General features: G+C 36.9%; 1 protein-coding gene across 4 annotated transcripts in view; it reads right to left on the bottom strand.

Moving 5' to 3' along the window:
* Positions 1 to 21,826, bottom strand: part of FAM120B (family with sequence similarity 120 member B) — a 56,587-nt gene that overhangs the window by 18,058 nt on the left and 16,703 nt on the right. For all 4 annotated transcript variants that reach the window (XM_075495842.1, XM_075495840.1, XM_075495841.1 and 1 more), the window contains 2 exons: positions 16,963 to 17,135; positions 12,783 to 12,875 (listed from right to left, as the gene is read on the bottom strand). In XM_075495842.1, coding sequence (XP_075351957.1) covers positions 12,783 to 12,875; positions 16,963 to 17,135 — 266 coding nt within the window. The remainder of the gene's footprint in view (positions 1 to 12,782; positions 12,876 to 16,962; positions 17,136 to 21,826) is intronic.

Genomic DNA, 21,826 nt, shown 5'->3' with positions numbered 1-21,826 from the left:
AGGATGAACAGGTTCTACCACACTTGAAATGTGAGTGCAAGTATCTGAACATGCCAGATGTCAGCAGACACAAATGAAGGCCAGAATCGTACCCACCAGCAAAGCCACCTCACTATATTCGTTTCTAGAAACCAAGGAGAAAGGTAAAGATATGATAATAATTTTACAGTTCTTTACTTGCGCTACTTTACACGTCATCTGTATCTCAATGCACTAAATACTACACTTCATTTAAGAACTGGTTCCTTTAGTAGTATTTTCAACAACATTCTGGGGACACACTTTTGCAATGAAAAAAATTTGTATTAATAATTGTTACTTAGGTTAAAGTTCTTATGCATTTCATTTTTTTCCTAATCTGTTGCCTTATTCCTGTGGTTGAGCTGAATACAGAAGATATAACTATGGATAACATTTAGAAATACAAATTTAAAAAGAAATAACTTAAAAATTACATAAGGCATTTCTCCCCCACCCTCAAAAGAACATACCTGTTTCTGTTATCAAAAGGAAGACGCAACACTCAAGGACAGGTTAGTATTTGCTAATTTCTAGTTAAAATTAATCAATTGAAGAACAATAATTAAAAATTTGACCCAAGCAGTAAGCTGCTGGAATTCAAGTGATGGTGATCAAAATCTGAGTACTTTCCTAGTTTAACCAGTTCTTTTTAGATCCATTTGAACTCAGTCAGTATATTATCAGTATACTACTTCTTACATTACCTCCCCCAAACCCACCTGTATCTTAAATGATCAAATATTTAACCATAGGCAATTTATACTTGAGCAATAAAAGCAGCAGGTAGATCCTATCTCAGGAACTTGTCATTAAAACAGTAAGGCTTAGCTTTGCCTGGGAGATGTAAGGCACATTGTATTCCAAATAGAAAGAGATGAACTCTCAACTGACAACAACTTCACTAAAGTTAAATTCTCTGCAATGGAAAGTATCACTAAACAAATTCTTTCAACGAAAAGACAGAGTCCTTTCTTGAATTCCAGATCTTCCTGCCTTCAGCCATTAGTAAAAATTCCCAGTGTGAGTTGTCAAAAGATGCTAAAACACTGTGCACTGGAGCTATATGCTCTGTTGTTGAGCAAAGATAACCTAAACTGGTGCAATGGTGTTAAATTGAAGGAGTGTCATCCTACAGAGATGGGCTGGTAAAACAGTATGTTTACTTGGCATCAGTGAGCTTTAAGCGATAGGCTGCTGGGAGTGCAGTACATCACCTGCTTCCTTGACCAGTCAAATTGAGCGGGGAGAGGAGCACCGGTATTTTGAAAACACGACTAAGGTTTATTCTGATAAAAGATTACAGCTTAAATTAAGCTCTTCCTGCTTAAACACGGTGTGTGCAAAGGAAAATGGGGTTGAAGAGAGATCCTATGAGGGCATCTGCTGCAACAGAAACTAGAAGAACCAGTTTTTAAACACTTTTGAGGCTTCCCAGTAAATATTTAGCAGTAAACAACCCAATTGTTTAGTGTTTATATGTCGAGGAAAGTTTATTTACTGGGTTTTATCAGGAGTTTGATGTAAAATGATACCTCTCTGTGGAACAACACTGTTATTTACATTAAGCCAAAAACTCCAATGAGGTCAACCTAAAAAAAGCTTAAAAATTGCTTTTACCTTTAAGCACCCTACAAAATAATAACACAAAAGTACTACTGCTAACCAATCTGCAACCAGATAAAAAGCTCCTTCAGTTACAAAAAGATTGCTTCTCATTTCTTGTTTAATTTTCAAAAATATCAGCCTTTATCAGAGCTTTTAATTGTATCTACAACAAAACCCAGCATAAATGACATTTCTGTGATGATGAATATCACCAGTTAAAAAGTTTAGCCCCTTCAGCTTATTTGTACACAGTTATGTAATGGACAGCACACTAGCACCTGCAAAAAAGTTTAAAATAACATTACTTTTCTTATTTTAGCCACAACTGCTCGACTCTGATCTAAATGATTACTGGGCTAATGACAGTTCATAATACATGTGACATTTACCGAACATTTGCATAAATTTTGAATTATAGTCATCAGGCTAACCATCTGACTGTAGCCCAGCCAGCAGCCACATCCTTTCTATAAAAGTGAATGGATTCATTAGGAGTTTAATTTTTACTGTCTTAAATACATGCTCTTGGTTTTGGTGACATACTTATCTTTGAACCTCCTCACCTTTCCCTCACATAGATAATACTGGATTTATTTGGTAGCAAAATGTATTTTATTTATTTGGGACTCTGAAAACTCTTATGATCACATTTTCTTTCCTTTTTTTTTTTTTCATACATTAGTTAAATGTTGTGGAATTATGAGAAGGGGAAGCATTGGTAGCTCCATCTGCCTTGCAACTAATGAAGTTTGTCCCTGATGGGGGACAAACTGCTGACAGACTCCTGGTACGTCTGCACCAAGAACTGCTGGGCTCCTGTATGTGCTATGTCACTGGCATCTGAAATGGTTCAGTAATTATCTGAAATTTTTCCCCATGCCTGTAGCAACACCTCCCTCTCACATGGATGCCCTAATAACGTGATGTCACGTTAAAGCTTCCTCCTGTTGGGCAATTTAGAGTGCCTTCCCCTTCTCCCCAGCTGTCTATTGAAAACAATCGACAGTAACTTATTTCTCTCAGGGACTCCTACATCTCTGTCAAACGTGGCTGAAATGAGCCAACATATTCAAAAGTTATTAGGGGACATGGAGAAAAATTTTAAAACCATACAAAAGGTCACTTCCCTCTCTTAGTTCCAGTAACTTTCCATGTAAGCCTTCAAAGATCAAACTTCTTCCACTGCCTTACTTTCTGACACTCACTATGTATTTCTGTACTCTACACTGACTAGCTCCTTTACCAAAATCTTTAAAATGAGGGGCTTCATTTGCCACTACCTGCATCTTGACCATACTCTTGATCTAAAGTCCTTATCCACACTTTACCCCAGCCCTTTCCCTTTGTTTAATCAAAGGACTGGTCCGTGGAATGAAGTTTTAGGAGTAGAAGTTCTGCCACCAACACGACTACTCAGCAGAGTGTGCTTGGCTACCTTTGCTAATGCAGTGTGTCCTTTCACAGCCGCAGACGATGTTGGCAAATGATAGCTGGGTTAAGCATGCAACTGCTCAGTGTGCTGCTGTCTGGTGGCGTATCTTGTGGACATTTTTCACAGTGTACTGTGAAACTGTTGCTGTGGATTAAGACATCATTGTGACTACAAAGAAATTTTCATAGGTGGGAGTTCACTGTTAAACTGTCCAAGGCTTAATTAGCCAAGCTTAAAAATTAGCTTTGGTTTTTTCTCCCCAGAGTCAGAGTAGATGTTCAGATCTATTCAATTGTCCTAATGTATGACCATTCCCTCTCTTAAGCTGTTTTGAGTATATACTTTTTAAGGGCCTGATCTATTACCCACTGAAACCTACAGAAAAAACAGTGAACTTAGCAGAATTAGATTAGGCAAAATTTAGTATGTCTGAAGCTCTGCAGCTTCCAGAAACGTTATGACAACTGTTACTAATGTCATGTCTGGTATATAAGCTCTTCAAATAAAACTGTCATTGAACCAAGATGGTTAGTATAGAGAATTCCAGGAGAATAAATACTGTTTGCCAGGGCAATACAAGTTTTGTTGTTTGGTTTTGGTTTTGTTTTGGTTTTTTTTTATCCTAGGGTTTCTTTGTATTGCAAAGCAGCTGCACAATAAGATTGTTGATACTAAGGTTCACCTTTTGAAGTTAAATGGTCCAAGGTAAACAGTTCTGGCTAAGGAATTTTCCAGGTGTTAAGTCCACAAGTTGAGGAAGAAAAGAACTGGTCTGCTTCCATTTCATGACAATCCCGAGGTCAAAGACAAACCGAACCATGAATCAATGCAGCAGTATCTCAGACGACCTATGAAAGGAACTGCCAACCTGCAACCTGTGATCAGGTATGTTCAAGATACTATGAACTGATTTGTAATTAAGCTGCAATAGAGTATCCACTTCCAGAACACCTATTTCTTTTGGAATGGAAAACTGCCATACAGGGCTTGAAAGTTGCTACCTTCTAGCACAAGAACATCAACCCCATGCTGTAGTTTAGATGAACACATACAGTGAAATTAGAGAATCCTTGTTTGGTGCATACAGCTGTTGCATAAAGATGGTCTTCTGAGCTATTCCAGACCGACTACAAATAAAGGCTTTAAAGAAAATAACATTACTTACATGTAATAGTATTCTACATTTTCCTGTATCAGCACTATGTCAGAGCAAATTGAATAAAATAGGGAAACAGTTTATGTGAGAGCAACTTGGCCATTTTTAAAGGTGTACTTAACATGGAGAAGAATGCTGTTTAAAAGAAAATGCATGCTCTGTAATAAGCCAAACTTTGGGATCTGAGCACTTCAGCCAGCATTGGACTCTGCAGGCCCTCTGCTGATGAAATAAGCATTCACTGACGTTCCAGCCTCAGGAACTGATCCACAGCCATTTTAAAACAAAAGGTACCTTTTTTTTTGGCACAAAGTGCTGTGCCAGAATAAACTTCCTGCAGAACTACTACACTTTCAGCCTCCTATAACTGACAAATATTACTTGCCATTGTTGCTAGACTGAAGTATGCCTCTATGGTATTGAAGCTTCAGTGTACAAATACAACATACAATTGTATAGTTTTGCTAAAAAATAACACTGAGCAGACTGAGGGATTGTTTTTCAAAAGTGTATTGGCATAGCTCTGCTTTTATTAAATTCAGTAGTAAAGCTCTCATTGACTTTAGTAGGAACTTATGGAACTTCAGTCCTAGCACAGAAATATTTTCTGCCAAGATGTATTTCTGTATCCTATATATATATTCTGTATATATACACAGAAAGTAAATAGAAAACTATTGCTAAATAGGAAACGATACTTAGGTATGCATTAACCACCCTTGCTAAAACCAATACATACATAATTTCATATTTGGCAAGGAACTGAATGTCTCTTCTTTTAAATCTATCAGAGGAATATATAGCAGTCTAGCTGAATGTAATATACTTTTTTAGTTAATGTGCACATGCTTCCTACTAGTGCTGGTGTGACACTAGACACGCTGATTAGATTCCTAAACAATAACTAAATCTCCCCATAAATCACCAATTTTGTTTGGAGGTAACACACAACCACCTTTACAAATCTGGTGTTTATTGTCCCTGTGTGTTGTTTCCTCACTTATAACCCTGGGATAGAATTGTCTTAACGAGTGATGATGTTTTGAGGTGCCAAGATATAACACTGGTAAGGGATGTTATAATGTACATGTATCACTTTTCTCTTAATACAGCTCCGTTTCTTCATAAAAAGCTCCTCTAACCACATCTCAGCTATTGTTCAGTGAATGTCAAATGAAATAATCCCAAAATAAATGTGAAGGGGAGGAGAATATACATGCAACGTCAATATTAATGTTAAGAATATATTAAAAATTCACATTTATACAGCACTTTTGGCTAAAGAACTTCTATTATTGAGACTACTGGTGCATGAGTGTTACATGTAAGAACTAAAATACGAGAAAGAACTGAACAATTTGACCAAAGTCATAGAGGAAGCAACAGATAGGAACTGGACACCATCTTGACTTTTAACCCCTGGACAATGATAATGTCAATCAAGAATACACTTGAAAAGAAAGGGAACAAATCAGTTCTTGGTTAGCCTGGCTGTTTCTGATATCTTCAAGATGAACATTTCTACTACAGTAATTTGAAAAATTCCAGTACCTCCGACAAAGCACTGTAACCATATGCCTAAAGGCTTGTTTAATCTTCTTTCTCCATCCACCTATAAATGGCTCATTAGGTCATTTCAGAAAACATTTTTGCTTCTCCAAAGTTACACATAGCCATCTGCTTCTCCAGGGAAAGCCTAGACAGATGTGCAGCTTGCATTCCTGCTCAGGCGTGACAGGGGCACGCAGGCAGGTGCAGGCAGCCCTGAGCAGATGACAGGCAGGTGCACGCGTGCCACCGCTTCCTGCCGGCACGCTCCCTTCCCTCCCCGGCTCCAGCCCCTGCACATCACCTGCCCTGTGGGGACACAGGTCAGCCCTTAAAGGCAACGGAGAGCAACCCCACCTACGCCATGCAAACACCACCTCCAGCCCTCCTGTACTGCTTGTTCTTTCTAACATACAATATGCAAGGAAGTGAAAACTATTTATCTCATGAGTAAACGTACACTTTGACCAACATGAGCTTGGCAGGAAAATGTCAGTTGATACCAGAAATTATTTCCCCTCTCTGTAATAAGTTATCTCTGACTTTTTCAAAGCTGTCAGTTTACTTAATATTTTGGGAGAGGTTTATTACTCTCACTACCAATAAATACATTTCACCTTCTGCACTATTATTGAGCATGGATTAAAAATTAACAGTAATTTTGTTATCTGAAATTCCAGAGTGTCTTTTAACTTAAACATCACGAAAAATTCTTTATGCTGTATAAAGCCTAAAAGCATTTTATAACCGAAATATTGCTCCTATTTCCTTGCTGTTGAAACCTCCCTAAAGAGCTACAGGGCCGTAAATGAGAAACCTCACAAAAAAGCAGAGCAAACTCATACAATTATGGAGAAAAATGCAAGATGTCTTCCACGGAAAGGAATATGAATCATCTATTTTAAGGCCCTTGCTCAAAAACTTGCTCAAGACTTTCTCCGTAAGCAAACTGCGTCCAACTAAATGAACGCACTTTTCTCAGAAGGTAGAAGAGCTGATCTAGTCATGCTGGGGTTTGTGTTTGTGCCAGTGACACATAACAGAATTCACACAGTTATGTGAATTCCGATACTTGAGCTTATGTCAAATGTAAAAAATGTTCAGGGAAACAGACTCTAATACTACTAATAAATATACCCAATTTGGTAAAGAAGAAAATGGAGGAGAGCGGGGCAGAACAGCAATCTTGTCTGGAAGTTGAGTATGTTAGGCTAAGAAAGTTTTTTTTTAATATGTTTATGAACCAACAGCAGCAAAGAAAGGTAGAGCCAGTTGTCCATGCAACAGGACCAAGAAAACTTGAATTTCTTCTGCACTTCAAAAGATGATTATGAAAATAGGAACAGATTTAGAGATGGGACTTTCAAAAAAATACTGTAAACAGTGACTAACTTCAGCTCCTGAGACCTAATTGTATTTGCACTAATGCTTGATCCATGCAAATGCAATACTTCACTCTCAGTAACAGAATGGGGGAGCCATACCCACCACTTCAAAGTCATTAGAGAAAATAAATAGGTTCTGCCGTACTAAACTAGGCATGCAGGCCCGGGAGGCCAAAACACAGCTATTAAGAGAAAAGCAGAGGATGGAAGCCTGAATACATTCAGCCTTAATATACAGATTTAATATAAGCAGGTTCATTTGATGCAACTTCCTCTTGATTAATCATGTAATTTTTTTTAATGTTTTAAACCAAAACTAATTTAGCTGCTGGAATACTTGAACTGTTTCTATTTGGATTAGTTTATTTAAGACTATCTTGAGGAAATGAGAAGAAAGTTATATTTCTGAGGTTGAACAGGGACTGAACCAATCTCAGCTTGCAATCACATCCCGTACTGCTGACTTCTGTTCCAGATTAGCCCAGAACACTGAGAAAACCTGAATACTGCAGATGAGAGAATGGGCTGGGAAGCAATTCCAAGATCAGTAAACCACCTCAATCCCTCCTGTTCTCCACCCCCTGCCAGTTACAGTCTCACCTATCATTTTAAAAACACTTTTGACAGATGCAAATTTGGTGGGACTAGAAAGCCCCAATTCAGTAAAGCATTTGGGAATGCACCCAAATTCCACTTTAGTTAATACCAACATACATCACAGAAGCAGGTCCTATGTCAGAGAGGTTTATCTTTGAGATCTTTACAATATTCTTACTTGTATTTTATGTTTCCCTCAATCCAGTTAGACTTCCAGCAAATATTTATTAGGAAACAATCACACAGGCACAATAAACATACACTCCCTGGGGAAGAAAGGATTTTTTCTAAACAATTATATTTTGAAAAATATAGATAGCTCATAAAGCCTGTTTGGAGTCTGTCTGAAAAGTATCACATCTAATGGTGTTGACAAATGTAGCTTGGCTTGCCAAATAGGTCAGAAGATTGAAATTCTGGAATGTTCAGAATCTGGTTATTATTTATGCTTTTCTGTCTGCATGGCAAGGGAGAAAGAATACTGAGTTTAAAAATACAGAATAGATTTAGCAACATCCTTCTGAAATTTGTGGGACCCTAACCAAGATACCTACACTCTACTCTTAAAACATACTGCTTTTTTGCATGCATTTGGCTAAGTATCCCTCAGGAAAATATTCAGAGAAAAATATCTTGTGTAATATTGGTATAATACTATTACCAAGCTAATTCTGCTTCCATGACACTGTACAACGGAAAATATTTGAAGGTTCCATGCAACTACAATTCTTGCTAAAGCTACTTCTGCCTGTCAAACTAGTTAACTAGTTGCTGAGTATTTTTTATTATTATTCCAAAAGCTAATTAAGTAATACTTTATATGTATTTTGTGAAAGTTCATTTGCAATCAAATTGCAAAGACTCTCTGGAGCTTATAATTTAAGATCTAAAATGATTGTGCTCATTTCGTATCAGTAATACTTTTAAATAACTGAAAGCACTTGAAAAATTGAAGGAATACACTTCAGTGCTTGACTTTCTTATACCGCATAGACAGCCAAACTGTTCCTTTTACGGGTGGTACAAAAGATGTAATTACTCCAAAGTAGATATTCTGGCATAACTGGATATTTCATGGCAAAGCTATAAAGAGCTTGCAAATGCCATAAATTCCAGCAGTGATGTGTATGTCCGCCCATACATCTGCTACTAACTTCGAGTTCGTATTTTCTGACATACATTTCACTTTTTAAAAGCATTTAACAGGACACAAATGTCATCTACTAATTTCCACGTGTATTTCCTTTTTAACCAATTTTTCCCATCTCATCTTTGGCCACAACTTTCAGAAAAGATGTGATTCACAACTTTACACCTCCAATACAAATTTTTCATATATTCACGTATTTAGAGAAATCATATAAAAAATCTATTTGTGTTTATAAGTCATTAGGGCCTCTCCTGTTTGGGCAGTATTTTACATGCATTACAGGTGAAAGATGATCTATAATTGCACTTGTAAACAACCATGGCCAGTACAATATAAGAAACAAGACTGCAAGCATGACTGCTGGTGCCTCTTTTTCTCCATGATGGCCTCAAAGTTAGACTGACGGCTCTCTGGGCTTTTTGCCAAAACCGCACACCAGATTAAAATAGAAAGAAGGGAAATAGGCAACCTGGGGTCCAAAATTTAATTCTGACCTTATGTATAAGCTCTACGGGAGGCCTGGGCAAAGCAGAATGTTAATCTACCATATGAGGGGGGCACAAGGAAACTAGAAAAAAACTTATGAGAAAAAGAACGTATAAAATCTCTTCTCTATCGTGTGCACATTTTGGTATTTTGAAACCATCGATCTTGAAAAATAATCAAATCTTCATGTATAAACATTAAAGTTACTTTCTGAGAATAACATAATGTGCATTTTAGTTATATGTCCACAGCCCGCTTTCTTTCAGCATGCGATAAACTATATTTTTTATAGCTTTAACCCACTTTATTCAAACCATGGACATTTCTGTTTCATAAATTTGTGGGTTTATGGATCTTATTAACTATGAAATATGGATAGCATATCAGAAAGCAGATTTGAAAGTGAAGGCTGAAAAGTTCTCTTCATCCTATCAGAAGAACAGGCTCTATTTACATTTTCTCTCATACTTCACAGTGGAAGTTAAGTTTTCTTCTGCTAAAACATATTTGCTAATGGACTCCTTTGCAGAAATAGAGCAATTTTTTTTTTATCAAATCAGTGTTCTTCACAGAACTGTTTACAAGGAGTAAAGATTTTTTCTACAGTTAAAATTACAATGTAGTATTAAGTCCAAAACTGCAAATGAGCAAACATTTTCATAAAATTTTGCAGATGTTAACTAAGTTTAACATAACTTCCTTGAAAGCTCTGTTATTAAGTTGTTTCCAGGGATCACTTTTAACTCCTCAGCGGAGAAAAAAAAGTATGGTAAACAGATTAAACTCTGTTCCTCTGCTTTCCTACTATAAAACCCATATATTAATTAGCTATGTACTAGTGTAATTCATTGCACTTGAATCCTTCAATTTTAAACACAAATACCTGGAAAATTAAGCTGTTAAATACCTATTGATACCCTATTTAGTAACTACTAAAATAACAGCATAACTCAATTTTGTAAAACTACTAAATAAACATAGTAATGAGTAAAACCAGTTTAAGCTATTCTGAGATGGAAACTTGAAAATGAGATGCTTGAATTACAATGCTCAGAAAGCTTGCTTTATTGATCATTATTTTTAGAATATTTATGTAAGATATTCTATGAGTTTAGCCTCCTGCCCTTCCAAGAGAAAATTCACAGGACATTATTAAGTTCATCTACACACCACATTTCAGAAGCACAGAAACAAGAAACAGACCATTTTTACTCTTCCTCTGAAGTGAGATTAACCTCATACGAATCTTCAAATTGATCCTGGTGCTACCACAAAATGGCAGGTGGCTTATATATGAAGAAAAAAAAGTATTTTTATGGCAATTAATACACCATAACATCCTCTCTTGATATAGCTTGACAAGTCAGAGATACACAACAAGCTAAGAAACAGCAACTACTTTCCACTGGGAGATCGAGATCATCAAAACACAGGAAGGGAGGTTAATTTGAAGGCAACAGGGGAAAGTTTTGAAACTGTTATTCACCTATTCACAACCTCAGAAGGGAAAGAGGCCAAAATCTTTCCTCACTATTCTCTTCAGTGGGATTTATTCTGGCTCAAACTACTACCAAAGGCAATACTGCGAATTTCAATAGAGTAAGACAGTAAGGAAGCGCTCTACAAAATAGCCTGATACAAAAATTTCAACTGCATTATATGACTCTTTTGTTGTTTTTTAGCACAGCAGAAGGCATCATGCGTCAGTGCATGAAGTCTTACATAAGCAGCAGAGGGATGTAACTTTGGAAAGTACCTGCCAATAGCACGCATAAGTCAATTCCAACAACACACTGTCGCTTCATAGGGATGCACGATACAGCGTAAGACCAGCTTCATGTTTCATGTACTTGTATGTCAATAGCGGAAGAGCAGACAGTATCTGATCTGCCATAAGCTTTGTGGGAAAGTTACAAAATTTTCTGAGCAACTTTGAGTTAGTAGATTGACTGCTGATAAGTAGTATACATTGATTAATATTATGTGTTTGGAAGCAACACTTGGATTTATAATTTCATAGAACCACAACACAAATGAATCACACAAAGGCATCTAATGCAAACAGAATACACTTCCAAGCACTTTAGAAACTTACAGGATAGTACCTGTAAGTGCACCTATAAACAAATTGTTTCAACACTTCCTGCTTATGCTTGGCTTCCTTCATGTTTTTACTGAATGACTGCCACAACAGACCTGATAAAATGATACTCTCAATGTTAAGTGCAACTCTATGTGCAATAATGTCTTTGACAGAAATAAGTCCTACATTTTTGCTGTTTTCCGTATTGCCTTCATCTCATTGCTTCCTTTTTGTTACACAGATCTAACACTTGATCAGCTGCAGAACAAACTTGTGATGAATTCCGAAAAAATTGATAGGAGGCTGGACTTTATCTGTTATAATGAATCAAATAATGAAACTGGAATCACACCGGTTTTGTTATTTTGGTCCCTGTGCACTAGAAACCAATGGATAGTAACAGGAGTGGTTGGTTTACCTTGCTATCAGCAAAAAGTACTTTTAAAACTCTAACATGGGCTGTTCAAAGTAACAGAGAATTTATTGGAAATGTAAGTAAGATTTTCAGAGTGAAGATACGTTAAGGTTCCAACCATTTCTAACCCTTTCCCTTACTATTAAGTAAACCCACAACTCAAATAGCCATTGCCACGTGCAGTCTGTGCTGTACACTGCTAATACTTTGAATACAATCTCAAACTATGAGATTGAAAATACTCTTGTATAATTACATATGCAAGAAGAACTATTTAGATGGTTCTACTGCAATAACCATCTAGGAACCTGCTTTTCCACATGTGGATTCAAGAAGATAGGAAAGAAAAAAATCAGATTTGCACAGAGTATATAAAAATTTTAAAAAGAACTCCTGAATAATTACAGAATAGAGTGATCCAAAAGGTCTTCACTACAGTGGGCCACATTAGGTAACAAGACATTTCTTCTGGTTGCGTTTATGTTACGTTCTCCTACAAGTAGTAACACCAAACTTTATTTAATACAGTGATTTTCATACAACTTATATCTCAAAACACTATCCTCCTCAGGAAAAAAGAATGAAGCAATGTTGCAAGACAGGATTCACCATTACAAATTTTCCATCAGCTGGAAATCTGGAAGCCAAGTCAGGAAGAAACCTGAGACTAATTTGCTCACCCCTAGGACTGCAACCACTAGAAAATGTCCTTTCTATTTTTTTTTAAATGTGATTAACAAATGTAAGTATCCATAAGAACTGTAGAAGGTTAAAAGGCTATATATTTACCATGACCGTCAGTTCCTGTACCTGACAAAACTTAATGCAGAAGAATTTTCCCCAAAAATATTTATCCCAAAGTTATCATGAACATTTTATGTTACTCAGTTATTCCAGTCCGTACCTGCAAACCTGCCAGTTGAGCAGCTGACTTCCCTTTGAGGCAGAGCACGAGTGCCAAAAATGCATTTAAGTCCTCCAGAGAGAGGCTACTGACCTAAAACAGATGAAAATATAACACATTATCTGAAGGCTCTGAAGAGGAACTTTCTGAAAATTGGCTCCTCCTCCTCAAGCACATCAAACTTAAATCCATGACCTCATGAAGTTATGACCACCATGAATGCATTGTCTAGGAAAAGACACTTCAAGGGAACAAAATATTTACTTTCACAACTTGAATGAAGTGCAAACCCCAATACCTGTGCATAGTGTATATATGTGGATTTCCACACACCAAACAAAATGCCCACCCTTCGTGTTTTCCCTTCTCCTCTTCCCTTGGAGTTTCTTAATAACAGGAAATTTCTTCATCCTCATAACACTAAGCATAGTTAAAAAATGAGATCTAAAAAAAAATAAAAATTGCTTTATAATCAAGACCCAGAATAAAAAACACCTCAATGAGCCTACAGATGTGATGACCATTAGGATTTCTTTCAAACGCTTACATGGTTATTTGTTGGAAACTCTAAAAATAATCTAAAATATTTCAATTACCTATTTTAAGCTAAATTTCAGGATTTAACAAAACATATTTGGATTCTTTTAGTGTTTTAGGTTACATATTGAAGTGGGAAGAACTCAAAACTATAAGAAAATTAAACCTAAAATGTTCAAGTGGGCAAACAGAAAGCAAAATTCTAAATTGATGTAAAAGCTCACTCTAATACTTCTATCAGAAAAGGGAGAATGGAGGTACTTACTGTTGTGAAAAAATATTCTGAGATTCTAGAGGCACATGGTCACCTCAGTAGAAAGACAGCACCTCTAGACCAGCTGGGCTGATTCCCTGACAGTACCAGTCCAGTTCTGATCACTTGCTTCCTCTTGTAAGAACACTATAGATTATACGTGTGCACCAAGACCAAATATCTGTTGCAAATGTTGAGGCTATAAAGAGGGCTCTAAGTGAGATCCATAAAGCATTACCATTCTTTATCAATTGGAACCTGAGGGAAGGTTTCTCTTGCAAAGTGTGGAAACGTGCATTGTGGGCTTACAGTACTGTTAAAAGGCTGCCTAAAACTCTGCATTGCCTTTCTTTTAACAGCTTGATTTTCAGGGAATGTTGTGTATTTCCCATTTCAATCCATTAAGAGTTTCTATTAAGGCTATTAAAAATCAAAAAGCGACAGAAAAAATTAAGGACAGAAAAATTAACAAAAAAGTACTGATGTAAATCAATAGAAAAAGAAAAAAACCCACTAAGAAGCCATCTATAATTACTTCATTAATTTATTTGCCTAGGAGGACTAATCCATTCTTTCCTCAAGATAAAAATTATTCAACCACTGTTGAAAATTTCTTTTTTTTTTTTTTTTAAATCAGGCCTTGCTGCATATCCCACTGTAAAATACTTAGTCTTCTATGACTCTTTTAAAACTTGCATAAAGCACAGGAATGTGAGGGGTATCAGAAAAGTTTTAAGCTTTCAAAATGCTCCTTGGTATTCATTAACTCCACCTGGCTGCTAAGATCTGATAATGGCCCTACTTTACCCTGTATTTCAGTCAGGTGTCACCTTTGTGTAGATGGCAACAAGAGAGGTTTACTAAACCTGCACATTTTATACATTGCAGTAACAGAAAAAGTGACTTTCATCTACAAAACAATGCTTAATGCTTGCACAATTTTGTCCTAAAAAAAGTAATTCAAAGACTGCTTGCAAGTACAAGCAAGGAAATGCCCCCAACAGAGCAGATCAGCCAAAATGCTTACAAATATCAAAACACTTCTTTAGAGAAATATTTTATTCAGTAACCAAACTTGGTGAGTTATCACACTTCCATTGTCAGATTTCTTCCAAAACTGTGAGAGCTTGAAAGAGAAGTTTCCCCTTTCTTTGGAGGCTCCACAGTTTGATATTTGAACTCATTCACTCCTTTCCCTAACTTTAAAGACAGACCTATTATTTTGTAATTTTTGTCACTATTTTTGTAGTTAATTTGGAGGATATTTGAAAAGTACCCTCACTGAAAAGATTACTCTTCAAATTGACACTTTCTTTATATAGTTAATATTTGCTTATTCGAAATTTTTTCTCACTTAAAAAAAAAAAGTGTCTGAAGTTTTCATTAAATACTTGCACATAAATTTTGAGGAAGCCAGACGGGTTGGTCAGTATGCTGGTTCCTGCAAAAACCTAAGTTTTAGGTTAGATTAAATGATAAGTAATGAAATTTTTAAGAAGTTTATTTCTCCCTCATATGAGCTGAAAGAAATTATTTTAGCCTGCTTCAAGGCAACCTACAATTGCTCAACTTAAATCACCTTTGGGGTAACAATCCACCTTTCCTCTCTAATACAAATGTAAGACTAAAGTGTAAAGTAAAGACAAGAATTAGGCCACAGTTAGACAGCATTGTTTTCTCAGCTATAAAACAAATGGAAGCAATATGGCCAGCTCAAAGCACGGTTGCTGACACTCTTGCTCTCATGTTTTCCTCTCAAACACCCCAAGAAAACAAATGGAGAACTAACCAAAGTTTAAAACAACTCAGCAATGAAAAACATTTTAATCCAAACCAATGCTCTAGTCTGGTTCACAGGGTAGACTCTATCAGTGCAACTCAGAGGGCAGAAGAGAATCAGGAAAACGGGATAGGTGTTGACAAACTGGCGCTGCCATGAAAAACCTTCCATCAAACTAAGCCCTTTGCATGATCTCTCTGCTATTATTTTTGTTGAAAACATGAGCTGCAAAACTGTTTTCATTTCTGTTTTTACCACTGGATAATAAGTTCTGAAAACCATACCCCTAACAAGCTTTTTTTATTTTATTTTATTAATATGCTGTGGTCAAGGCTCAGTAAATCCACATTTCTGTAGCTGTTCTGTCCTGTTACGCCTCTTCTTAACCCCACTAAAGAAACCCTTCTCAAATAATTTAGCAATCATGCCATGAAAGGGTGTACAGGATAGCAGAATAAATAAGTGAAACAGTGAAAACAGATAAATAAATGAATCTGTGATTTCATATCCAAATATGAAAACCCTTAAAGTATGTTTAAAGCTAAGTACGATACGTATCTTGCTGAATTGAAACCGCATGGCATGAAATAACGTTTAATGAGTTTCATCTTCAAAAAACTTTCCATTTATATTCTGCTACACAAAAATTAAAGAAAAAAAAAAGAGCTATATGGCTCATTTGTATAATTCCCATACGTACTTCCTCAATGCGTCATCTAAGTTTGAACAAACATGCATGAAGGGAAAAGAAAGGAAAAGTCAGGGAGAACTTGTTTTCATGTATCACACACCAGTATAAAATTGTTATTGAGGAAAGTCTGAAAAAGCAAAACAAAAGACAAAATGCAGTTCAGTGTAAGTAAAAGTGCAACAGAGCTTATCAGATTAGATAAAGGCATTATAATTTTCTCATCCTCAGAGAGGAAAATCTGCTTGTGAGATCAGCATTTGAAAGGTGGCAAGTACAGACAATATATTAAATACCTAAGAGAAATGTAAATAATGAAGCAATATTGTATTTAATCTTGTGTTCCTTTTTATTACGATTAAGGTAGTCTGCAGGCTGCCAAATGTTTGGAATTATAACAGAACTGCTACCTAATGATCACCTATTACTCAGAATTTAATGAGAAGAGCCATATCCTCAGTTCTGGCTTGAAACTGAGTAGATTGACAAGATGGTGTGAAAAAGTAGTGAGAGCCGACTAAATATTTATATTGTCTGTTTGCACAGCCTGTATAGTCACCTGAGGGAATGTCTTCTTTTGACAACACAAAGGAAACACAAAAAGAGAAGCTTTAATTTGCAAACAGGGCCCCAAAAGCAGGGGAAATCCCTCAGTTTATACTCTCTCTTTTAAACTGCCCAAGGGGCTTTGTCATGGGCATGCAAGAGTTATGATTAACTACTAACAAACCCCAAGTGTTTCTTGAACAGGATGATGCATGTTAAATGGAGTAATTAAAAATACTGTAATGCAGTACTATTATATTTGATCAACTATGCCTACAGTAAAGAAAAATCCAGCACAGGCTAGCAAGAAACAGTTTATTAGTCAATCACATATATCAGGGTTGACAGCTGAAGAAAAAGCAACTGTCCCAGTTACCTGCATCATAAGATAGGCCAGCAAGCAGCAGAATGCTGCAACAGGTGCTTCTAGAGCTTGGAGCTCTTCCATCCTGTCCTGAAGGTGAAAGCATGCCAGAAACGTACTATACCGTTGCTTTTCCACGTCAGGTCCTTTGGCAAACCACAGTGTTTTCAAATTAGGTGTTCCACCTACAAAAGAAATCCATTATTTTATCTTGGCAGCAACAAGACAAAACATGCCTACCTCATTACAATCTGAAAGGAAACAACTGATCTGCTCTTGGCACTTGGAAGGACCACAGAGTTGAAAATAAAATGTATTTGACAAAACTTGGCATTTGAAAATAAAAAATTAACAAAAAAAATTAAGGCCTGTAATTTAAACAAATTGTATCAAATACAGGCACGTTTAAGCAGAGCGGACTGAATTCAATTGTTACAACAATATAGACAACCTTGAGACATCAGGCTTTTACCCTTTGCAAGAACAAAGTTTGCCTACAAGTGTGTCCTTTCCCTTGGGGATCCACAGCATTAAATGAGGTTAGCTATCACAAAATAGTGATTCAGCAGAAAACAACCATATCTGTTTCTTCTCTCTCTCTCTCTCTCTCTCCTAGAGCTAGTGTATCAGGAGTCCTTGAAGGATCCTCGCATTGCATCCCTTATAATCACCTGCCTTAATGAACAAACTGGTCACCTATGCCATTTGCTGGCAATCACGCTGTTGTGGTTTAGCTTCAGTCGGCAACTAAAAACCACACAGCCACTCGCTCACCCTCCCCCCCAGTAGGATGGGGGAGAGAATTGGAAGGACAAAATTGAGAAAACTTGTGGGTTGAGATAAGAACAGTTTAATAATTGGGGGGGGGGGGGGGGGAGAGAAGGAAAACAGTAAGAGAGAGAGAGAGAGAGAGCAACAAAACCCAGGGGAAAAAAACCCAAGTGTTGCAACCGCTCATCACCCGCCGACCAACGCCCAGCCCATCCCCAAGCAGCGATCGCTGCCCCCTGGCCAACTCCCCCCAGTTTATACACTGGGCATGACGTCATGTGGTATGGAATAGCCCTTCGGCCAGTTTGGCTGTGTCCCCTCCCAGCTTCTTCTGCACCTGGCAGAGCATGGGAAGCTGAAAAGTCCTTGACTAGTGTAAGCACTGCTCAGCAACAACTAAAACATCAGTGTGTTATCAGCAGTATTCTCATCTAAATCCAAAACACAGCACTATACCAGCTACTAGGAAGAAAATTAACTCTATCCCAGCCGAAACCAGGACACACGCATTCTCCACAAAACACTGTGCTGGTATGACTCCTCTGCAGTAGGTTCTAGTTTGGGAACAAAAATCAAAGCTATCTGGTATTTTGCACTCCCTAGGCTACTGTGTGAAACGCTGTTGCAAACACACACAAAAGAACTGTCATCAGTTATGTATAATGTATCTTTCCACACTTTCTATAGTATGATTAACCCTGGTCTCTAAATCCTTAATATTTACCCCATGTTGCCATCTCCCAACTTGTGACACGTGTGAACTAATTTAAAATTTGCTCCCCATTTAAATTACATTTAGTCCATTATCAAAATAAACACTAAGGCACGTGAAATAACAGAACAGCTAACTGGTTATGCCTAAGAATCCCAATTAAAGACAGAATCGTCCCATAAAGTACTGCTGCTTCTGTAGTTAAATAAAATGAGGTGTGAATTTTAAATGTGGACTAATTAAGCTACATTTGGTAACAACTTTTCTCTTTTGTGTGACATGCAGCAGCTGTAGTCCAGTTAGGAACACTTGGTGATAATAAATGGTTAAAGTGACAATGTGCTGAAATCTACATAGACGATGTTTATTTAACCAAGAAAGCCCATTAACCAAATGGTACTAATTATTTGGAGAGGGGGAAACTAGAAGAGAAGTTAGTATTTTCTTTCTTCATCTCCCTGGTGGATGTTTCTTTTACTATTTTTAAGACTAACTCTCCTGTCAAAAGTTTTAACCATGTAAAGAACTACCATCATACAATCTGTAGGGAAATATATAAATTAAGAAAAAATACCAGTTGCTTGATTGGAGTTGGAAATGCAGGTTAGTGATAACACAAATACTGGCAGTGAGTGGGCCAGTACAGGCAGCACAATAAGACTCAGATTACTGGTTTTGATACTGGTAATTGCTGCCCTAAGGAAACAAAAGAACAGCAGAGACTGACTTCCAGGAAGAAAAGCAAAGATAACATGCATAAAAAAAAAAACCCCAAAGCCAACTTTTCCTACCAAGGCTGAGCAACTTTAATGTGTGAGACAATTTTTACATGGGTAAACTCAAATAGTTTCAACAGTTTCTGTTTTCCAGAAGGTTCTCAGCTGCACATGAAGAGATACGCCAAGAACCCGTTAAAGGGAAGCACTCTTCCCATCTGTACAGTTTTTTTAAATTAATTGTATCCAGGGGTATACCTAATAATAGAAATCCTTCTTTCTTCAGAGTAAAACCATGAACTACATCAATAATCAAGATTACATATCTATATTGAGAGAGCTCAACAAAAAATTCAAGACATCTCTTCCATAAACAGTTTCTTATACTTTCAGAAACAACATCTACTTGCGCCTGGGAAAAAGAGGTACTGATGAATTATGAGTTATTTACTCTGGGAAAGAAAATTTGACGCTATCTCCTTTTAGAACATACCAACAAAAAGCGTTATTTTTCTGAAAGGATCTCTTCTACAAGTAATTCAATTCCATGTAATACCTAAGAGCAATCCATTATATGAACTCTTAAACGAAAGACAAGCAAAACAAAGAAACAAATACACTGAAGTTTAATGACTCTCCCAACATGCGTACAGTCAACAACAGACCTAAAATTTACATACAGTAGTGTCCTGGTTTCAGCTGAGATAGAGTTAATTTTCTTTATAGTGGCTGGTATGGGGCTATGTTTTGGATTGTGCTGAAGACAGTGTTGATAATACAGAGATGTTTTAGTTGTTGCTGCACTAGTCAAGGACTTTTCAGCTTCCCGTGCTCTGCCAGGTGCAGAAGAAGCTGGGAGGGGACACAGCCAGGACAGTTGATCCAAACTGACCAAAGGGCTATTCCATACCATATGACGTCATGCTCAGTATATAAAGCTGGGCAAGAAGAAGGAAGCGGGGGACGTTCGGAGTGATGGCGTTTGTCTTCCCAAGTAACCGTTACATGTGATGGAGCCCTGCTTTCCTGGAGAAGGCTGAACACCTGCCTTCCCATGGGAAGTAGTGAATGAATTCCTTGCTTTGCTTTGGTTGCGTGCACGGCTTTTGCTTTCCCTATTAAACTGTCTTTATCTCAAACCACGAGTTTCCTCACTTTTACTCTTCTGATTCTCTCCCCCATCCCACTGGGGGGGAGTGAGCGAGCAGCTGGGTGGTGCTTAGTTGCCGGCTGGGGTTAAACCACAACAAGTAGACCCCCAAAACTGTTCTCTGCTCTAGTTACATCCTCATTACATACTTTACAGCAATTAGAAAACATTCCTGAAAGAGAGAAATTTACTTGGACAGGGAGGAGAAATGTTTTACTTTCTGAACACATCTAAGTATTTACTAAATTAACCTTAAAAAAACCCCAAACTGAGTAACAAAAGGGAAACAGAACAAAACAGATATATATCATTGATACATCTTTACTGTAAAGATTAGTCATGAGAAAATTATCTATCCTACTGGGGTTGTAGGAACCACAAATTCCTATGAATTACAGAGAGATACTCAAACGCTGCATATGCTGATGGTTATCCTCAGCATGCACAGAACTGTGTGAAAACCATATTCAGTACTATGTAAACTGTAGTCCTTGGGAACTCCAAGAAGAGCATCACAAAGACCTCCATGGAGGTCAAGAGGTACTACTTGCCTAAACACAAAAATGGACAACCAACAAGTTAAGAGAAAAAGCATTGATCAAATTTTTTTTTCTTTTTTCCTTTTCACTCACACATTTAAAGACACTGTCATATAGAAAGCATTGTGATAAACAAGAGCACTTCAAGGGAATACATAAATATTTATTTCATTTGTTTGAACTTCAATAACTGACTTACGAATATGCAATGCTTGCAAAAGTTGTGGAAAGCATTAATACTATGATATCCTTGAACTCAAGGCTTATACAAAGGTGATCCTCACGTTCATACCAACTTAAAACATGTCATCATTGTGTATATAGATATAAACATATAATATTAACTGTTCATGTATATTTGAAGTAATGAGTATTGAAATTTCATTTTATAACACCAGTAATAGAACTTTACCACTTCATCATTTTACATGCTCATGTAAATACTGAGCAATAAAAATAAGTTTATAAAAATGTACTTGCTAGGAACACTCAACATTAACTTGTCAACAACTGTGGCCAATTTTAAAGATATCATAAACCCAAATGCCGATTAAATCTGACCATTAAAGAAGCATTCCAGACACAGCATTTTGAACATAAGCATATTCATGACATATTCCTGTAAGATGCAATGATTAGAATACTGAAAGTACATCCAAACTCTTGTGGTATGAAGCTACAATATCCTACATATTTTCAGAAATAAAATGAAAAGCAGAATCCATACATTTCCAGTAAAGACTTTAAAACTTCCCCTGTTCCATATAAACTGCACACATATCAAATAGATCAGCTATGCTCACAAGATACGGATGTTAAACAGTATTTTCTTGGATCACAGATCTTCTAACAAAATTCATTTCTCAGAGACATTTTTTATCAATTTAAGTGCTGCTCTGTCAGTGCGTGGGAAACATCATGATCACATTCATTCAACTGAAAGGAAACACTCCAGAAGGGAGAAAGAGAGACAGAAAATGCGAGCAAG

The sequence above is a fragment of the Mycteria americana genome, chromosome 3 (assembly GCF_035582795.1).
Source record: "Mycteria americana isolate JAX WOST 10 ecotype Jacksonville Zoo and Gardens chromosome 3, USCA_MyAme_1.0, whole genome shotgun sequence".
In the NCBI taxonomy this organism is placed as follows: Eukaryota; Metazoa; Chordata; class Aves; order Ciconiiformes; family Ciconiidae; genus Mycteria; species Mycteria americana.
Note: the sequence above shows the minus strand (reverse complement) of the source record. Positions and strands in the feature narration are given on the sequence as shown.